The following is a 17,321-nucleotide window of genomic DNA, read 5'->3' on the forward strand; positions in this document are numbered from 1 at the left end:
TAGGTGTCAGGAAACGAAGCAAACCGGAAGCAAATATGGGTCTGCTTAACCTCTCAGAAGTTCTGCGTGGAACGTGGCTCATCACAGCTATTACTGTCGTAAATGCTTGGTGAGTTAACAAGCTTCAATCTTTATTAGAGGTTAATAATAACAAGCAAAGCTCCATGGCCTGGTTTGGGTATGACCAAGGTGTCTTTTCCGGAGTTCTCATCTCCGCAGGTGAGAGATATTCCCAAGCTTTATATGCTTCGCTCGGCCAGATTCTAACATTTTGACAGATTTCAAAAAGCACTTTCCTGAAACGAATGATTCGAATATATCTGGAATAACTTCAAGTTGTTTCTCGGTAAGCTTCTTTTCAAGCCGGTGGTTACTCCTATTTTGACAAATTCCCACAGTTGGGTGCTTTCTTCGGTGCCATATTCGCATTTGCCCTAGGAGATCGATTTGGTCGGAAAAAAGCGATAGTTATTGGTCTGACATGCAACACCATTGGGGCAATTCTTCAAGTTGTATCTTGGAGCTTGAGTCAAATGATTGTCGGACGCATAATCAACGGATTCGGCATGGGGTTGACATCATCAACCTGCCCCGTCTACCAGGCTGAGTGCTCGAAGCCTAATGTACGGGGAAAGCTGGTTGTTGTAGGCTCCTTGTCAAACACTGCTGCGTTCTGTCTTGCCAATTGGATGAACTTTGGTCTTTACTTCCAGGGTGAAGCTCTACAGTGGAGATTCCCTCTAGGATTTCAGCTCATCTTCCCTGTGATAGTCTCCTTCACCATGTTATTTGTTCCCGAGTCCCCTAGATGGCTACTGCTAAAAGATAGGCATGAAGAGGCTCTACAAACACTTGCACGCCTTGAGGGTCCGGCAAAGTCCATTGACGACATGGATGTCAAAGCACAGTTTCTATCAATACAGTCGGCACTGGAGATGGAAAGAAGAGAGCAAGCACCATTTATCGACGTTCTTACCGGTCGGGACAAAATGAAGAATTTACGGCGATTACTTCTATCATGCGGTACACAATTCATGCAGCAATTTAGCGGCGTGAATGCACTCGGCTACTATCTCCCGACATTATTGGTACAGAGTGTGGGGCTTGGAGAACAAGAGAGCCGTCTTTTGACAGCCATTAATGGAACGACATATCTCTGTGCTGCATTCTGCTGCCTAATTGTTATTGATCTTTTTGGTCGAAGAAAGTCAGTTTCGAAGATGGTAAATGTGTTTTGGAAATAATGTTGATTGATGTGCTCCAGATTAATGCTGTACGGGTCGGTGGGCATGGGCTCCTGCTACTTCATTGCCGCCATGTGTTTGAAAGCTGGAGAGAGTAACCCTATAAAGAAACAGCTGGTATGTCTAAAGGTCTTTGATATTCCCGTCCTATAAATGCTGAGAAAATAATAGATGGGTAAAGTCACCACCGCTATGTTCTTTCTATATTATTTCATCTATGGCACAAGCTTTGCCAAAGTTCCATGGGTGTACAACTCAGAGGTCAACTCGCTTGGCTGGCGCACTAGGGGTGCAGCAGCAGCCACAGGAACAAACTGGATTTGCGGCTTTATTGTGACACAATTTACAAGTATCGGGGTCAAGAACCTCCACTGGCGCTTCTACCTGAGTAAGTTCGAAGCTTCTCTCTCTTTATGAAAATGCTAATGAAAAAAAAAAGTTTTTGCTGTTATCTCCTGGACCTTTTTTCCTATTGTCTTTCTATTTTATCCAGAAACCTCGCGCCGTACCCTGGAGGATATGGACGAAATCTTCATTCGGAATCCGTCGTTGGTAGTATGTGGAAATCGCCAACTCACACAGCGGGAGAGACCGGAGGAGTTTGCCGAGGCAGAGAGGCAGAGAATTGCGGGTGACATTGAGCATGGAAAAGATGGTTTTTCGATTTCGACAACTACCCATCATGAACGGGTCTGAATGGCTCGAGAGAAGCGAGAATCAAAGCACAGAGTCAAATCAACCCGATAGCTTCTATATGTAGGATGCATGATGTGATATGATATAGTATGTTCTAGTATCGTGAATTCACCTCGAAGTTATTGTGAAGCAAAGGCTGGATGAATAAAGCTTTGTGGGTTGAGCCCTGGGCCCTGGCGGCCTGCAGCCTTTAAATTACCTTGATAACTGGAATAGAGCTCAAGTACGCCTAGTACTAGACAAAACAGGTAGCAGATTTTAGATAATATTATTTTCAAGGAAATAACGATGCTAGTAGTCTCATGGCTGGCACATCTGATCAAGCGAAACAGAATACGGCACTATGAGACACTACTTCAAATACGCGATAGCAGCTTGTGCTTCCTTTGCAGCTCATCCAGGATATTGATCACCGCCTCCAGACTCGAAAATGCCCATGGTCGAATATTTCCTAGAGCCTGGTCCTGCAACTCTTCGATATCGGCAACAAAGCCTTGAAGAATTGGACTCATAGAGGCTAATGTTAGAATAACAATGGCACCCAGTGATCTATGTATTGTAAGTGAGACGGTAACTAATGGAAGACCCGAGCCAGGAGTTACGTACGATATTGAAAAGGTCCATGTGTACTGGCTTGGGCCGGCCAATACCGGGGTGGTGCTGTGAATATAGCTTCGGCAGCTTTCAATGCAGATACGAGCCTTGTCGATAGTTTCACCTGAAGGTAAGCTTCCTGGATTGCTGATTATCTGTAGAAGAAAGGGTCGGTATAGAATATGACGAGCTGCGAAGTATCTAATTCGTAGAATGGCTTGGCGATTACTCGAGGTTGTTGCTATGGACTTAGGCTCGAGATTTGGGCGAGCTGCCTCGGGTATAGACGAATGCCAAAGTTCAAGCTGAGAGTGCAGCTCATCGCAAAATGATTGTAGAGCCAAATTATCGACGGGAGAAAGGTCATTGCGCACCGTCAGTGTAGTGGATGAAAATGCCGAAGGGGTTTTACCGCTTTGATAAAGCAGGTTGTGAATGCGATTCAATAATTTTCGCACCGATATTTCAGCTAGAAAGCTGGTTGATTGAATTATATCGAGATCCGTGCATGCTGGGAGGCTAATGGTGTCGGTTAACTGTTGCAGTCCACTCCGTGGTAGCTCAAGCTCAGCAATTCGGTCACATTCGACCAAAAAACAGGACCAGAAAAGCCGGATGATAGATTCTCTTTCTTGAGGTGTTCTCTGATATGAAGCGTGTCTGGCAGAGTTTAGAATTATATTGCTTGAAGATAAGGCCTCATACCTAGAGAGCTGAAGTTGGATGATTGTTGCAGCCGAATACACCATCCTCCAACTTCGAAGCGGGCGAACAATATACGCGTAATATATGCTGGACAGAACGAGCGCCTGTGGTAATGATAAATTGAATGAGAATGACCAAGATGATTGATAGAGAAGAGTAGGCATAGCATGTTTTATATATCGCATGCCAGGTGGCGATGTCTTCAGAGAAGGAATATCCGCTTCAGTCATGGCGGCTTCTCCAATTGCCAATACGACCATGCATAAGGCGGACTCAATGCTAGAATCCGCTCCGTTCTTGATAAAGCGGCTGTAGATACCACGGAACTCATTTTCATCTAGTAATGGGTGATGTTGGTGTGCAGATGAGAAAAAGGAATTGACCAATTCTGCGGCATAATTCTCATCAATCCGCCATGGCTGCTGTGGTGCTGGTGGGTTACTCCATTCTGTCTCAAAAGGTAGTTGCTCGGAAGACTCCAAACGGAAAAATAAATCTGGTGGATAGTCTCCAACAAGTGATTTAACCTGTGGAAGACTCAAAAGGTAGCTTGAAGATGTTTTATGTTCGGGCGGAATCGACAAGGGCGGAGTGTGCATTTCCGAATTGTGTTGAATATCTGCAAATCCCAGAGAGGGTGAAATAAAAGTATTTGATGAAATTTCTGCGATGGCACCAGTTGTATTGTGCAATGGCGATTCCATAAAATTTTCCGAAGGAGAGAACTCAGTTCCCTTTGGAAAATTTGAGATCAAGCTTGTTTGGTCTTTCAGCATTGTCTCGATCTCATGCAATTTGCCCATGATTTCTCTCGTGCCACCAGTGGTGTCAATCCTTGTTGTTGTTGTGAGATAGAGATCCATAAGGTTAAAAAAAGGGTTGACAAACCTCTGTGAAGGAGCCTCGACATAGTGGCATTCTATCTCCATTTCTATGCAATGTGAACATGAAGGTTTTTGAGCGTCACATCGCCGTTTGCTATTCTTGCGTTAATTCGAGAAGAGATGCATACAACTCCAGAAGCTTACCGACTGCGACAAAAGCTGCAGGCAAGAGGTACTCTCTTTCTAGTGAAACTCATCATGGAAAATCGGATGTCATAATCAGGGTACGAGGAACAGGGAGTGGAGGACGCGAGGTGATGTCGGGTTACCCCGTGGGGTCCCGCGCTTTGCACGTGACTGTATGATAGATTTGGATGGGGCTAAGAATAGCTGTGTTTGTTTTCATTTCGTATGTGGGCGTGCATTGTTTTGTTTAAGAATAGCAAATAAGGCATATAAGAATCAAAAAAAGAGGTTATGACCTAGGAACAAACTCCCTCGATAACCACCTTGATCACACTTTCTTTTCCTTGTCGAACAAGTTCGAAAGCTTCTTCTGCTTTTTCAAATTTGAAGCGGTTTGTGATCAGTCGCTTTACATCAATTTTTCCACTTGAGATGAGATCTACAGCAGTTGGATAGCATCCAACTGTGTACCGAATTGAGCCTCGAATATGCAAGTCGCGAATGCAGGCAGTCGTAATTGGAAACATCACATTCTGATTCTCCGTCAATTCCTTACTCTCATTGCAGAAAATTGCTTAAAACTTACCTCACGACCCATACCAGCTTGAACGTATGTTCCACCTTTCTTTGTCAAGTGTATTCCCGTTTGAATACAGGCCTGTGCTCCAGTCGCCTCCAACACCACGTCAGGACCTTCACCCAGACAAAACCTCTCCTTGATGATGCGGGCAACCTCTTCACTCCAAGCTGTCTCATCGGCATCAATAGGTCTGACAGGAGGAACAAATATGTCATCTGCGCCAAATGTGCGTGCAAAGTCCGCCCGGGACCTGCTTATATCTACACCAATAACTTTTTTCGCGGAGTATGCCTTGCTCACAGCTTGACAAAGCAGCCCTATAGGTCCACATCCAAAAACCACCACTGTCTGATTTGGGCGTACATTGCCAACTTTAGTGATCTGGACAGCAACTGCGACAGGCTCTACCAAAGCCCCTTCTTCCAAATTCATGTGCTCTGGAAGAGGATAGCAGTAGTCCGCTTGAGTAGTGTAGTACTTAGAGAGCGTGCCATCATGCGGTGGTGTGGCAGCGAATACGGTATCCGGACACAGATTATAAGATCCACTTCGACAGTAATCGCAGCTGAAATAGTTTTAGCCATGCTCATTCGAACTGTTCACATTGCTGCAACTGGGACTAAACATACTGTCTGCATGGCACACCGGGTTCAATTGCTACTCGGTCGCCAATCTTGAGGGTTTTCACAGCAGATCCAACTTCAACAACTGTACCAGAGCTCTCATGACCGAGGACAATAGGTGACTTGAGAATGAAATCTAGAGAACAGAGAGTAAGTTTTGGTCGGTGTTGAGTGGCTTCGCTATCGAATCTGGCTCACCTCCGATGCGTCCTCGTTGCCAGTAGTGCACGTCGCTCCCACAAATACCCGTCTGTGCAATGTGAACGCGTACATCCCAAGGATCCTTCAAAGCTGGAATCTCGCGATCCTCAAGGACGACATCTTGGACAGCTCGAAGAACGAAAGACCTGTTTTTCTCCCGAGTATTCATGTTTTTCTCTTGCGAAGAAATTACTGTTTGGCACCTGGGCAGATCAAGGTTTGCTTTTAGTAAAACCTTGTGACACACCCCTTTGAAGGATGCTAACTATAGGTATAAAAATGACTGTCTGTTGTATTTCAATCCCCGCACGACGGAGCCCCCACTCCGTCGCCGGATAGCCACCCCGCAGCATGTGATGGACTCGGAATAGTTCAGCATAATTACTGAGATTCTCCAGATATCTTGATTCGGGGTACTGACACCTGTGTAAGATATTCAGAGGGAAGGGAAGGAGATATAGTACTGGAAGCTCGAGAGACAAGTTGGTACGAAAACCCGCTATATCGGCTCTTGGCTATGAATCTCTCGAATAAACAATTTTGTGCCCTCGTGGAGCCTGGTTTCTGATCTCATTCAATCCGTCAAGCACTCCGTGTAAACCTCCCTCTCGTGCGAGAATGGGATGTGGCTGGACCTTGCGCTTTGCAACTAAATCCTCAGCAATGTCGCGCCACTTTTTGGCGAATTGCCCCTGAGCCACGTCGGCAGCAAATTCCATACCTGGGAACTCAAACCGCTCACCCGTCATCGAGTAGGCGAAGGCTGTAGTTGCGACCGCGGTTTTTTCCGGTCGCGATTCCTTGAAGACCTTTGGTAAGGGTGCTTTTATACTATGGTAATGTCCACCGGTCGGAGAAAGTACCTTGCTGCAGAATATGCTCGACTCTTCGCTACCAATGCAGTCCACTATATAGGTGATCGATGCCCCGATCTCATTGACCCTTTCAAAGCAGTCTGGTAGACTATAATCGAACCATTCATCAGAGCCACGGGACTTGACAAGCTCCTTATTATGAGCGGAACAAGTTGTAAACACGCGGCATCCAGAACTAAGGCTCCATGCATCGGAGGAATACTTAGATATAGGCAATAATTCGAAAGAGCCAATGCTATACTTACAGCTTGGCTAATTGGATAGCAATTGTGCCCGTGAGGGAGCTGCCTCCATATATCAGTAGGGTTGGGCCAGAGTTGACTGGGATTTTTGGAAATGGTAGAGGCAAATTCATGACCCAGTAGAGTGCTTGTCCAATGGTTGCGAGACCAACCCCCAAAGAAGCAGCCTCTTGGAAGCTGAGGAATTCTGGCTTGTGCATGGTAAGACTTTCTTTGGATGTAACGATATCGGCAAATGCACCATCTTCTGGTTCGATGGAATTGCCTGTCGGAAGCTTCTGTCAGCATGCAATTGATCAAAGACGGGACCCGGGCAACCATGTCCTATGTACCACCGTGGCATAACCCGTATACGTAGTCTCCAGGTTTGAATTCTGTCACATTTTCTCCGACTTCTAGAACCACTCCAGACCAGTCACACCCAATAATTGAGCCTGAACCGCCTAGTACGTCGATCTGATGATTATCGGCCGCGTTCAGTGCAAAGGCTTTGGTTTTGGCGATAATATAGTCTGAGCGAGAGCGGGGAAAAGTAACATTCGACTGAATTTCCGCGATTCCAGAACTCACAATGCGGATTGCAATCCGTTTCTGAGCGGTAGACATTTTCTTGGATGGGGAGCCCTGCATGAATGAAGAGATGGGTGATATCGATGTTAAGTAGGTATTTGATAAAATAGCGAACAAAACATCTCGCGAATTATTCATTGCTTAGAAATGAGGTTCGAGATGACAAAAGAGCTTCGCGATGCTGACTGAATTGGATCACCAACAGCAATAAGACGTGATGATTGGATGGGCGTCAACCAAGGCGGATTGAGGCAAGTGGGGGCCAACGCTGGGAACTCCTCCACCGTCTTTCAACCTTCCTGGTCCTTGCTGGCCGAGCCACAAAATGACTCTAGCATCAAAAAAGATCGAGATGCAGAGCTGCGAGAAACAGAGGAGATATCGCGCTAGTCGACCAAAGGTGCGGTCGGGCTGTGTGGTATGTAAGAGCAGACACAAAAAATGCGACGAAGGACGTCCATTCTGTTCGATGTGCACTAGCACTGGTCGCCAATGCGAATATCGTGAAACTCCTGACCGTCGAACTCGAGTCTCACGCATTGTTCGTGTCTCTCAGGGTGATTCCCACCAGATGAGTCTCTTGCAAGTCAAAGGGTCTCCTGTTCCGTCTTCTCCGCTCGTCCCTGGAGGACTGGTGGACTTGACGTCTGAGGAACGGTGGTATCTGACTTATTTTCAAAAAGTCACATCATTGCAGTGCTCATCTTACTTTTATGACGAGTTTTGGGAAAGGTTAGTGCATCAGGCCAGCGAGATTCAACCTGCAGTCCGTCATGCCGCCATCGGCATGGGAGCTCTCAACTGGCAATTCACACAACTGCGCATTGGTACGAATTCAGGGCCTCTTGATCGGAGATTCTCTCTCCAGCAATGCAATAGGGCCATCAACTATCTCCAGAAGAACCTGGCCGATGATCAGATGGGTCGCGCCAAAGTGGAGACTGCTTTGGTGACTTGTGTGGTTCTAGTGTGTGTGATCCTTTTTCAGGAGGAACCCGAAACTGCTGGTCGACATCTGCGAGCGGGCAAAAATCTTTTAAAGCAGTATTTACTCGAGAATCCCTGTTCGACTTCAGTTAGTAGAGCTTTAAAACAAAGCTTTGCAGCGACTCAACTGGTTTATACGACATTCGCCAACAAAAGTCCAGACAAGGAAGATCTAGAATCCCCGTGGCTTGTCCCTCACGAACCACAAAATAATAGCGACAATCTCCAGAAGTCATATGATTTCTTAGTAACACTATCCCGAATGGTTGTGCAGAAGGACCCTCGCGGTTTTCGAGTGATGTCATCCGACCCGGATCTCGATTTGGAGCCATTTGCAGTCATGACTAAATTGCGAGGATGGAGCACCCAGCTCAGAGCGACTCTCACTGTTCATAAAGATCTGATGGGCCAAAGAGATGTAGACGCATTGACCCTTCTCGAGCTATGGGGTGAGGTTCTTTCCGTATTAATCGCAGTGAATACGCGTGTCCAGCCACTGGAAATGAAGTACGACAGCCTATTGCTCCACTTCAAAAAGGTGGTCCATTTAGCAGAGATCTTATTAGCACATACTGGCCATGGCTCCAAGCCAACTTTCCCAGTCAACACTGGGATCGTCCCCGCTCTGTTCTTCTGTGTTTTCAAATGTCGGGACTGGCTAGTCCGGCAACAAGCACTGGACCTATTGCGCAAATGGCAATTTCAAGACGGGGTTTCTTCAATCTCCCCGATGGTCCTTGTGTTGCAACGCACCCTCGAGATTGAGATGCAGGGTCTCATGCCCGAAGATGTGATCCCGGAATCTTCGCGTATAGAATCCATTATTGTCGAGACGCCTCCCAAAAGGTCAGAGCTGAAGTTTTGGTATCGGCTACCTCAATATACAGACGCGAACGGCCACATTGACCAGTCATGGCGCAGCGAGTGGCTTGCATATGCGCCCGGTCAACCAAAGACCACGCATACTTGAGAGACATGGGACTTGACTTGAATTTTTGCATTGAAATAAGAGCTTTGGGGCCGAAAATTCCGATCGCGAAAGGAATATATTTCCTCTAGTCTTGTTTTCCGGCATGTTTTTGTCGCAGCGCGGATACCTGGCCATATTGAATCAACAAAGAAGTCTGGGGCTAGTCGAACTGAATTAGTTTAAGTCTGGTCGGTACTCTGAGAAATTTTCAGGTGAAGACTCACCCGTATGTCAGAAGATTTCTGACATTTTATGTGTAGAAAAGGCGACTGGCAATACTCGTAACAATTTTGCGATGTTGATTTGCAGCTCGGTGGGACGCGCGTAAATGCGAGTGTCAGGGATCCACCACAAATCGTCATATTATTGGCTAGTCTAGATTCTTGGGCTGATCAGCCGCCTGGTCCTGCCTTTGCTTTTACGCGGTCTCGAAGATCGTCTCGTTTTGAAATAATAATCACTTCGAAGCAATTCTCTGCACCAAACCACACCATTTACCATTACAATCCAATCGCAATAAAAATCATGCCTACACATGTCAACGAGAAGAATAGTGCAAATGGCATGTTCCCTGTCTTCAAAAAGCCCGCCGTTTATATCTTTGGTAGAGACAGTACAGCTATCCGCTGGTCTGTTTGCTAAATTTACCCAAAGAGGCAAGGAGCCGCTGCCTTCACTCTGTGCAATTCCACCCAAACCGAGGGAACATAGGAGGACACATCCCCCTCCAGAAGATATCCTAGTATACTATCTTATCCGACGCAATTAAATCTTCGTTCATAGATTGTAGACTTGTGTATTTCAAGTTTCCCAGCAGTATGTTCATGTTTATGTCCATTAATTATGTTCGGCGAGACTAACCTCATTGGGAGATTTCCCCGCGTTTTTGCCCCAGCGGGGTAAGCGTTGGCCAAGCCAAATTTCAGGGGAGCATGTTAAAGACCCTCGCAGTGAATATTTCTGCAAGAAGAGTCGAGTGAGTGATATGTCGGATACATCATTGGCCAAAGCGCCTTGCTCAAACTGCCGAGGTAAGGATTGGCAGGGTCTGCGATTCGTGCATAGTAGTCGTGACTGATTAGTGACTTGCAGCCCGCCACCAGAGATGTGATAAGCGTCTTCCAGTTTGTATTCGATGCGAAACAAAGGGCCTAAGCTGCAAGCCTGTGCAGAAGAAGGCCGTCTTCCGACATGGATCGACCGCCAATTTTGACACAAGCTTCACCCAGGGCCAAGTATGGGTCAACAGCAAGCCAAAGACATGGCGGCCGCCGAAGCAGGCGTTGAGCACTTTGCTCCGGCAGATCCATTCAGACACTGCGGCCTTTTCGCATGAGAAGCTAGCAGATACTACTTCCCCAACGGTATCTGTCTCAGTGGAGCACTTTCAAGAGAGCCCCTCGGCCCCCATTCGAGAGGCTCCAAGAGAGGCGTCGGCCGGATCCGATGAAGTGCAAATGGATGATTACCACAACATTCATCCAGAGAATAGGCAAAGTGAAAGCTCCCATCAACACCACTTATCCTTGACCTTGTCATCTCCGGCATCATGGTCCAGAAGCGCCCAGAACACACGTTTACTTCCCAGTGGAAGCGATCGCCAAAACACGGACCCCGGAACATATACTAGCTTACAATACTGGGAAACTGAGACGGATGTCGATTATTCCACATCTCCATCTTCGACCACTGACCTGGCCACTACGTCATCTGAAAGTGTCCAAGAGTCATGCCTAATGCGATACTTTATTGAAGAGTTGTCTCCATGGGTATGAAGCCCTTGTGTCTACCAAAGATTACCACGGCTGACAAAATCCAGTTTGATCATTGTGATGAGCTGAGGCAGTTTCAATTAATCGTTCCTCAACGCGCACGGCATTGTCCAACTCTTAAAAACGCTATTTGCGCGGTTTCCTCGCGGCGTCTCTGCCGACTACCCAAATATTCGACCTCCAAAGGAATACTATATCATGGACAGCTGCTACCTCGTTTGAAGAAATCAAGCGCACTAGAGTATATGCTCAAATGCATTCCGGATCTTGTTCAATTCCCTGAGATTCGAGATCCGGTGCAGCAAGAGAACATCATGGCCGCCACTGTGATTTTACGACAATATGAGGAGATGGACGAAGAAATGGATGAAAATGAGATAGATACAGATTATTATGATGACAGACATGTCAGCTTCTTGGCCATCACGCAAACTATCATTGATTCGATGATTGAGTCCCCTTTGGAAAATTCTTTGGCAACCGCTGCATACTGGATTGTCATAAGACAAGAGATCTATTATGCATTTTCGAGAGAGAGTATTCCACACATGAGATTCGATACCAATCGTTGGCGGAACACGTCTATAGCCAACAGCATTATAATGTTCGCTGGCGAGGTTGCCACTTGGTGCTGGGGACAAAAGCTTCCCGGGGAATGGAGTGAGAATGTTCCATTCCTTATAGAAAATGATTGTCACTAACCTGTCTTCAAAAGCACAACTCAAACTTCGGGAGCAACAGCTCGCTCATGACTGCATGGGTGAGATTGAGCCAATTCTTGAACTTGGCCCAGATCGTGCAAAAGGCAAAATATTTCCGACCGTGTGGTACAGCTTTGATGTTCAAGTAACTGCCATTCAACACTTTCGATTAGCACAGATGATCTTGATCGCAGAGAGTCCATACCTGGAGTAAGTCAGAAGGAACTCTTATCATATTCTTACATACTTATTCCATTTAGAAAAGCAAGCCGAGCGACACATCGCAAAGCCGAGGCTCAAGTACGGTCCATTGTTTTGAACCTTTGCGGCATTGCCTTAGGTCATCTTCGAATTCAGCCTGCATTGGTCAACGCCGTAATTGCAGTTACACTCTACGGAGAATACTTCACTGATCCAGAAGAGCGCAATGCTTTACTTGGAATCATCAATCGGACAAAAGAGCTGCATGCATGGCCGATGAGAAAGCCATACCAAACTTTGAAACGGCGATGGGAGGCAGTAGATAACGCTGAGCTATGATATCGTGTCTTCCGAAAAGGCGAGAAAGTTCCGGCTCATGTAAAGATAGAAATCCCAAGGGAAGTTAAGGTATACATAGAAAGGGCCCACTAGACAAGGACAAGTCTTTATTACAAGTTCCATTCAAAGTTCGTCATGCATCTAGTTGGGATTGAATAATGTCCTGATAGTATTGGTTTAGTTGATCTAACGACAGGTATATCCGCCGTCTACAATTATATCGCAGCCCGTTGTGTAGGTGCTCGCATCACTGGAGAGGTAAAGATATACTCCCTTGAGCTCGCGAGGATCAGCATCCCGCTTCAAAGGAGTAAGATTATACCATTCCTCCTTCATCTCAAAGGGGCAATCTTTGCTGATAGGTGTGTCGATGTAGCCAGGACTGACAGAATTGACACGGGCGAAAGCGGCCCACTCTACGGCCAATGATTTCGCCAGGTGGATGACACCTGCCTTGCAAGCATTGTAACAGGCCTAAAAGTTGTCAGAGCATCTTCGTGGACTATATCAGGGAGATGATCTGGTTTACCTGCTGTTGAGGAACGTTCGCTGCATGACCAGACATGGAGGCAGTGAAAATAAGATTCCCATGTCCCTGTCGACGGAAGATCTCTCCAGCAACACGAGCACAATAGTATGCGCCGGAAAAGTCAACATCTACCACCCGTTGCCAATCTTCTAATTTATCATCCAATGCGCCTGCCTTTGAGGGAATCCCAGCATTTGCGATCATAATATCGAGTCGGCCGAAGTCGCGCACCACAGCGTTGGTTGCTGATTGAACCTACTCAATCACACGTTAATTTCAACTGGATTTCATTTTTTTCTTCGAGCGCAAGGATTTTTATACATCTTCAAAGTTCTGCACTGAACACTTATACGCCTTCGCCTTTATTCCGAAGTCCTTTTCCAACTCAGAGGCCAACTTATCGGCATGAGAAGAACCGTGGTACCAGAGAGCTATGTTGGCCCCAGCCTCTGCTAGGCCACGAGCGACCTGGTATCCAATTCCACCAGCACCGCCAGTGATGATGACGACCTTCTCATCTAGTCGGAACATTTGGAAAATACTATCCGGGAGCACCGGATTTTGACGACGAATACTTTGGGAACCCATTTTCTGCGTTCCTCGAGTATGAGGGAAGAGATATGCGACGAGTTGAGCGCTTGCTTTCTGTTCAAAGATCAATTGAAGGACCTGCGACCTCATATATTTTCAAGGCAAAGGACCTTGGTATCCGCATTATGTTGCTAGCTGTCCCACTCACGAGCCGATGCCACCTGCAAAGCCGCTCTTCGGTCCCAAAGTACACTCTTCATGCCATGGCATTTCTTGTTAACCGGTGATATCGCCCAAACTCTCGGACAGCCCTCTCCGTCGGCGGAAGTGGATCTCCGTTTCCTCCTCCGCAAACCAGCAACCGTGATGTAGCAACCCCACGGGGAGAAGCGTGGGGTCCGAGTGGGTCCAAGAAACATGCGATGCGATCCCGTCACTTCTTGCCAGTTCTTTGTTAGGATATTAGGTTTACTGGCGGTGGATATATTACTTCTGAGCCGCCAGGTCATGGATGTGCATCTCCGATGAGAATTTCCACATCCTCTTACAACTTCGGACAACGATGAGAGATCAGGATATTGTCGGCGCGGCCTTGGCCTCTGTCTTGCCCCAACATTATCACCCCTGGTTTCGTGTCCCACATCTCTTGCAACTCAATCTGATTCTACTCGTCCCTCTTCTTTCGTCTGCGGTCGCTGGATATGATGGTAAGACTTTGACCTTTCTTTCTGTGTGTTGTACAGAATACTAACAAATTCAAATTGTACTAGGGTCTTTGATGAACGGATTGCAATCGATTACTGAGTGGAAGCGCTACTTCGGTAACCCATCTGGTTCAATACTCGGTATTGTCAACGCTGCGCAGTCCATCGGGAGTGTCATTTCATTACCTTTAGTTGGCATTCTGTCAGATAGAATCGGACGGCGTTGGACCCTACTGTCCGGCGCAATCGTGATCGTCGTTGCCTCGATCATCCAAGCTGCTTCGGTACAGTATGGCATGTTTGTGTTTTCTCGTGTGCTGGTGGGAGTTGGTTCTATGCTGGTCACACAGCCATCGCCCATGCTCATCACAGAGCTGGCCTACCCAACTCATCGAGGAAAATATACAAGTGCGTTCTGGACCTTTTACTACCTGGGAGCTATATTGGCTTCATGGGCTTCGTATGGTACGCAAAAGCATATGAGTGGGTCAGACTGGAGTTGGAGAGTGCCTTCAATTGTCCAGGCTGGGTTCCCTCTCGTCCAAGTCATATTCTGGTCCTTTGTACCCGAGTCTCCGAGGTATTCATTGACCGTTGGGAGAAATAATGGCTACGCTACTTCAACTGACTCATATTTAGATGGCTCATCGCAAAGGGCAGAAAGAAGGAAGCTGAAGATCTTTTGGCACGATTTCATACTGCTGGGGATACATCGCATCCTCTTGTCCAATTCGAAATGAGCGAGATCGCACGCACAATTGAGATGGAGAGCCGGGCATCTGAGACCAAATGGTCGACACTCGTCAAGACTCCTGGAAATCGCAAACGTACATTGATTGCTATTTGCATCGGCGTGTTTGCCCAGTGGAATGTAAGTTGATTATAGCTCATGAACCATGTGTCCAATGGAGAGACTAACATAATTCAGGGTGTTGCGGTTGTATCTTACTATCTCACGCTTGTGCTAGATACTGTCGGCATCAAAGACTCGGACACGCAGACTCTGATAAACGGTCTTCTCCAAGTGTTTAATTTTATTATCGCCGGTAGCGCAGCCCTTTTGGTCGATCGACTCGGACGCCGAACCTTGTTCTTATGGTCTGCAGCGGGCATGCTAGTCTCCTTTATCATCTGGACCGCATGCTCGGCCGTGTTTGATATTACAAACGCTGGTGCTCTGGGCAAGACGGTGATTGCGTTCGTCTTTATCTTCTACTTCCACTACGATATTGCCTACACACCACTGTTATTGGGCTATCCGACCGAGATATTTCCATATTCCATCCGCAGTAAGGGACTGACTGTGGAGCTGATGAGTGTCTACGGTTCCTTGATTGTACTCGCTTTTGTCAATCCAATTGCGTTGGATAAGATTGGTTGGCACTATTATATCTTTTACTGTTGCTTTGACGTTATTGTGCTTGTCGTAACTTGGTTCTTGTTTCCCGAAACAAAAGGCCATTCCCTGGAGGAAATCGCGGAGGTTTTCGATGGGTCATCTGCTGCGACGAGCAGTTCAGCTTTTTATCAACAGGATGACTTCGATGGGAAGGAAAAGTCTAGTACAGAGCATGCAGAACACGTCGCATAGCTCGAATTTACTTTTACTAGGACTAATTTTTGCTTAAGTGATGAGTTAGCTGTGCTGTAGCTACTGGCTATTAGCCATAAATAATTTCACAATTTCGAGTTCTCTGAATAGTATCTTACCTGCGACGAATACCTAGCCTTGATGAACATAGTCTCAACCCTTGTTTAAACTTGACCAAGTGGATATCTCCTCTCCATACTCTATCCTTTGGTGAATAAATATAGTCGAAAGAATCCAGGGAATCTAATGTAGACCATAGTTATACCCCACATTAGTTAAAGTCCGGGGTACTGCCTCGGCAACCCAGCCCCGGAAGATGCTGTCACCGCGATCAGCCCACCTCCAGGATGATCAGCAACATCAATTACCCTGCTATCAAAGTGGAGATTTGAAACTGAAACTGAACTAAAAACCGGTAATGGCGGGTCGGACATGGATGTCCGTGACGGAGTGCGCTGTCCGGCGGGGAAGGGTGAGTGTTGTCCGCTGCAGTATGAGATAACCACTTCAAGGTTTAAATGAATTTGTTTTTTGTCTCATTTGAATGATCATCTGCGTGTCAACAAAATGGTCCTCGCCCAGCCTGAAAACCAACACGTCTCCAAGGCGTTCGACCTCTCCGGTAAAGTAGCCATCGTCACTGGTGGTGCCCGGGGAATAGGCCTCGAAGTTTCTCGCGGTCTGGCCGAGGCTGGCGCAAATGTATGTTGTATTGGAGAAACAACCTCTTTTGCCTTCACCTCGACCTCTAATATCTAAAATACTGGATCCAGGTGGCTATAATCTATAACTCGTCCAAGACGGCCGATGCGACCGCTGCCGAGATCGCATCCACCAACAATGTCAGGGCAGCTGCGTATCAGTCCGATGTGACTATCCAATCCAATATCGAGGCCGCTGTGCAACAGGTTGTCAAGGACTTTGGCAAGCTCGATATCATGATTGCCAACTCTGGCATTGCATCTTGCGTTGCGGCTGAGGATTATACCGCCGACCAATGGAGTGACATTATGAAGGTGAATCTTGACGGTGCCTTCTACTCGGCACAGGCAGCTGCTCGTGTCTTTAAGAAGCAAGGTTTTGGAAATGTTGTTTTTACAGCAAGCGTGAGCGCAACGCTAGTCAATGTTCCTCAAAAGCAAGCTGCCGTGAGTTATCTCTAAGGAATCTGATCCCGAAATGTCCCACCTAACAGGTTGCTTAGTATAACGCTTCCAAGGCCGGTGTCGTTCAACTTGCCAAATGTCTTGCTGTTGAGTGGGTGGACTTTGCGCGCGTGAATTGCATCTCACCAGGTTTCATCGCGACCGATATCCTCGATATCCACCCCCTTGAGTGGCGGGAGAAATGGCTCAGTATGATCCCTGCTAATCGCATGGCGCAGACATACGAGCTCAAAGGAGTCAGTAATATACCAGAAATAGTTATTTCAAGGTCTTTTACTAAACAAAACACAGGCATACGTCTTTTGCGCATCCGATGCCTCATCATATATGACGGGTTCTAATATCGTGATCGACGGGGGATATACACTACCTTAGACGTAGATATATCTAATTAATCGGTCCCAAAATACTAAGGATAACCTTGGAAAACGGCATCTCGATTTCTTGGGCGTAGTATGAGTTTGGAGCTCTATTCACAAGTACAGAGCCT

The 17,321-nt window shown here is 46.8% G+C and overlaps 9 protein-coding genes across 9 annotated transcripts; 5 read left to right on the top strand and 4 right to left on the bottom strand.

Annotated features, from left to right (window-relative positions):
* Positions 1-35: 35 nt before the first annotated feature.
* N7481_010072 (sugar porter family MFS transporter) lies at positions 36-1,940 on the top strand (the record flags this gene model as incomplete). Its single annotated transcript, XM_057269291.1, has 7 exons — positions 36-109; positions 161-219; positions 279-346; positions 399-1,207; positions 1,265-1,361; positions 1,416-1,632; positions 1,684-1,940. The coding sequence occupies 7 exons, from the start codon at positions 36-38 to the stop codon at positions 1,938-1,940; spliced, it is 1,581 nt and encodes a 526-aa protein (XP_057119968.1).
* A 356-nt stretch (positions 1,941-2,296) lies between these two features.
* N7481_010073 (fungal specific transcription factor domain-containing protein) lies at positions 2,297-4,102 on the bottom strand (the record flags this gene model as incomplete). Its single annotated transcript, XM_057269292.1, has 3 exons — positions 2,297-2,489; positions 2,547-3,194; positions 3,240-4,102. The coding sequence occupies 3 exons, from the start codon at positions 4,100-4,102 to the stop codon at positions 2,297-2,299; spliced, it is 1,704 nt and encodes a 567-aa protein (XP_057119969.1).
* Positions 4,103-4,545: 443 nt separating this feature from the next.
* N7481_010074 (NAD(P)-dependent alcohol dehydrogenase) lies at positions 4,546-5,822 on the bottom strand (the record flags this gene model as incomplete). Its single annotated transcript, XM_057269293.1, has 4 exons — positions 4,546-4,806; positions 4,836-5,394; positions 5,459-5,588; positions 5,651-5,822. 4 exons carry the CDS (start codon positions 5,820-5,822, stop codon positions 4,546-4,548), a joined length of 1,122 nt encoding a protein of 373 aa, XP_057119970.1.
* A 346-nt stretch (positions 5,823-6,168) lies between these two features.
* N7481_010075 (zinc-binding alcohol dehydrogenase family protein) lies at positions 6,169-7,400 on the bottom strand (the record flags this gene model as incomplete). Its single annotated transcript, XM_057269294.1, has 3 exons — positions 6,169-6,616; positions 6,774-7,035; positions 7,103-7,400. 3 exons carry the CDS (start codon positions 7,398-7,400, stop codon positions 6,169-6,171), a joined length of 1,008 nt encoding a protein of 335 aa, XP_057119971.1.
* A 265-nt stretch (positions 7,401-7,665) lies between these two features.
* On the top strand, positions 7,666-9,297 carry N7481_010076 (Zn(II)2Cys6 transcription factor domain-containing protein; the record flags this gene model as incomplete). The annotated part of the gene is made up of 1 exon (XM_057269295.1): positions 7,666-9,297. The coding sequence occupies one exon, from the start codon at positions 7,666-7,668 to the stop codon at positions 9,295-9,297; it is 1,632 nt and encodes a 543-aa protein (XP_057119972.1).
* A 1,736-nt stretch (positions 9,298-11,033) lies between these two features.
* N7481_010077 (uncharacterized protein) lies at positions 11,034-12,310 on the top strand (the record flags this gene model as incomplete). The annotated part of the gene is made up of 4 exons (XM_057269296.1): positions 11,034-11,066; positions 11,117-11,729; positions 11,785-11,980; positions 12,031-12,310. The coding sequence occupies 4 exons, from the start codon at positions 11,034-11,036 to the stop codon at positions 12,308-12,310; spliced, it is 1,122 nt and encodes a 373-aa protein (XP_057119973.1).
* A 186-nt stretch (positions 12,311-12,496) lies between these two features.
* Positions 12,497-13,427, bottom strand: N7481_010078 (L-xylulose reductase; the record flags this gene model as incomplete). The annotated part of the gene is made up of 3 exons (XM_057269297.1): positions 12,497-12,784; positions 12,840-13,094; positions 13,161-13,427. 3 exons carry the CDS (start codon positions 13,425-13,427, stop codon positions 12,497-12,499), a joined length of 810 nt encoding a protein of 269 aa, XP_057119974.1.
* Positions 13,428-13,932: 505 nt separating this feature from the next.
* Positions 13,933-15,665, top strand: N7481_010079 (uncharacterized protein; the record flags this gene model as incomplete). The annotated part of the gene is made up of 4 exons (XM_057269298.1): positions 13,933-14,077; positions 14,141-14,654; positions 14,714-14,945; positions 15,003-15,665. The coding sequence occupies 4 exons, from the start codon at positions 13,933-13,935 to the stop codon at positions 15,663-15,665; spliced, it is 1,554 nt and encodes a 517-aa protein (XP_057119975.1).
* Positions 15,666-16,232: 567 nt separating this feature from the next.
* On the top strand, positions 16,233-17,206 carry N7481_010080 (SDR family oxidoreductase; the record flags this gene model as incomplete). Its single annotated transcript, XM_057269299.1, has 4 exons — positions 16,233-16,367; positions 16,439-16,813; positions 16,870-17,067; positions 17,123-17,206. 4 exons carry the CDS (start codon positions 16,233-16,235, stop codon positions 17,204-17,206), a joined length of 792 nt encoding a protein of 263 aa, XP_057119976.1.
* Between the last annotated feature and the right edge of the window lie 115 nt (positions 17,207-17,321).

This window comes from Penicillium waksmanii, assembly GCF_028829765.1.
Source record: "Penicillium waksmanii strain IBT 27052 chromosome Unknown utg000008l:1.0-5622682.0:1.0-5626561.0, whole genome shotgun sequence".
Classification (NCBI taxonomy): Eukaryota; Fungi; Ascomycota; class Eurotiomycetes; order Eurotiales; family Aspergillaceae; genus Penicillium; species Penicillium waksmanii.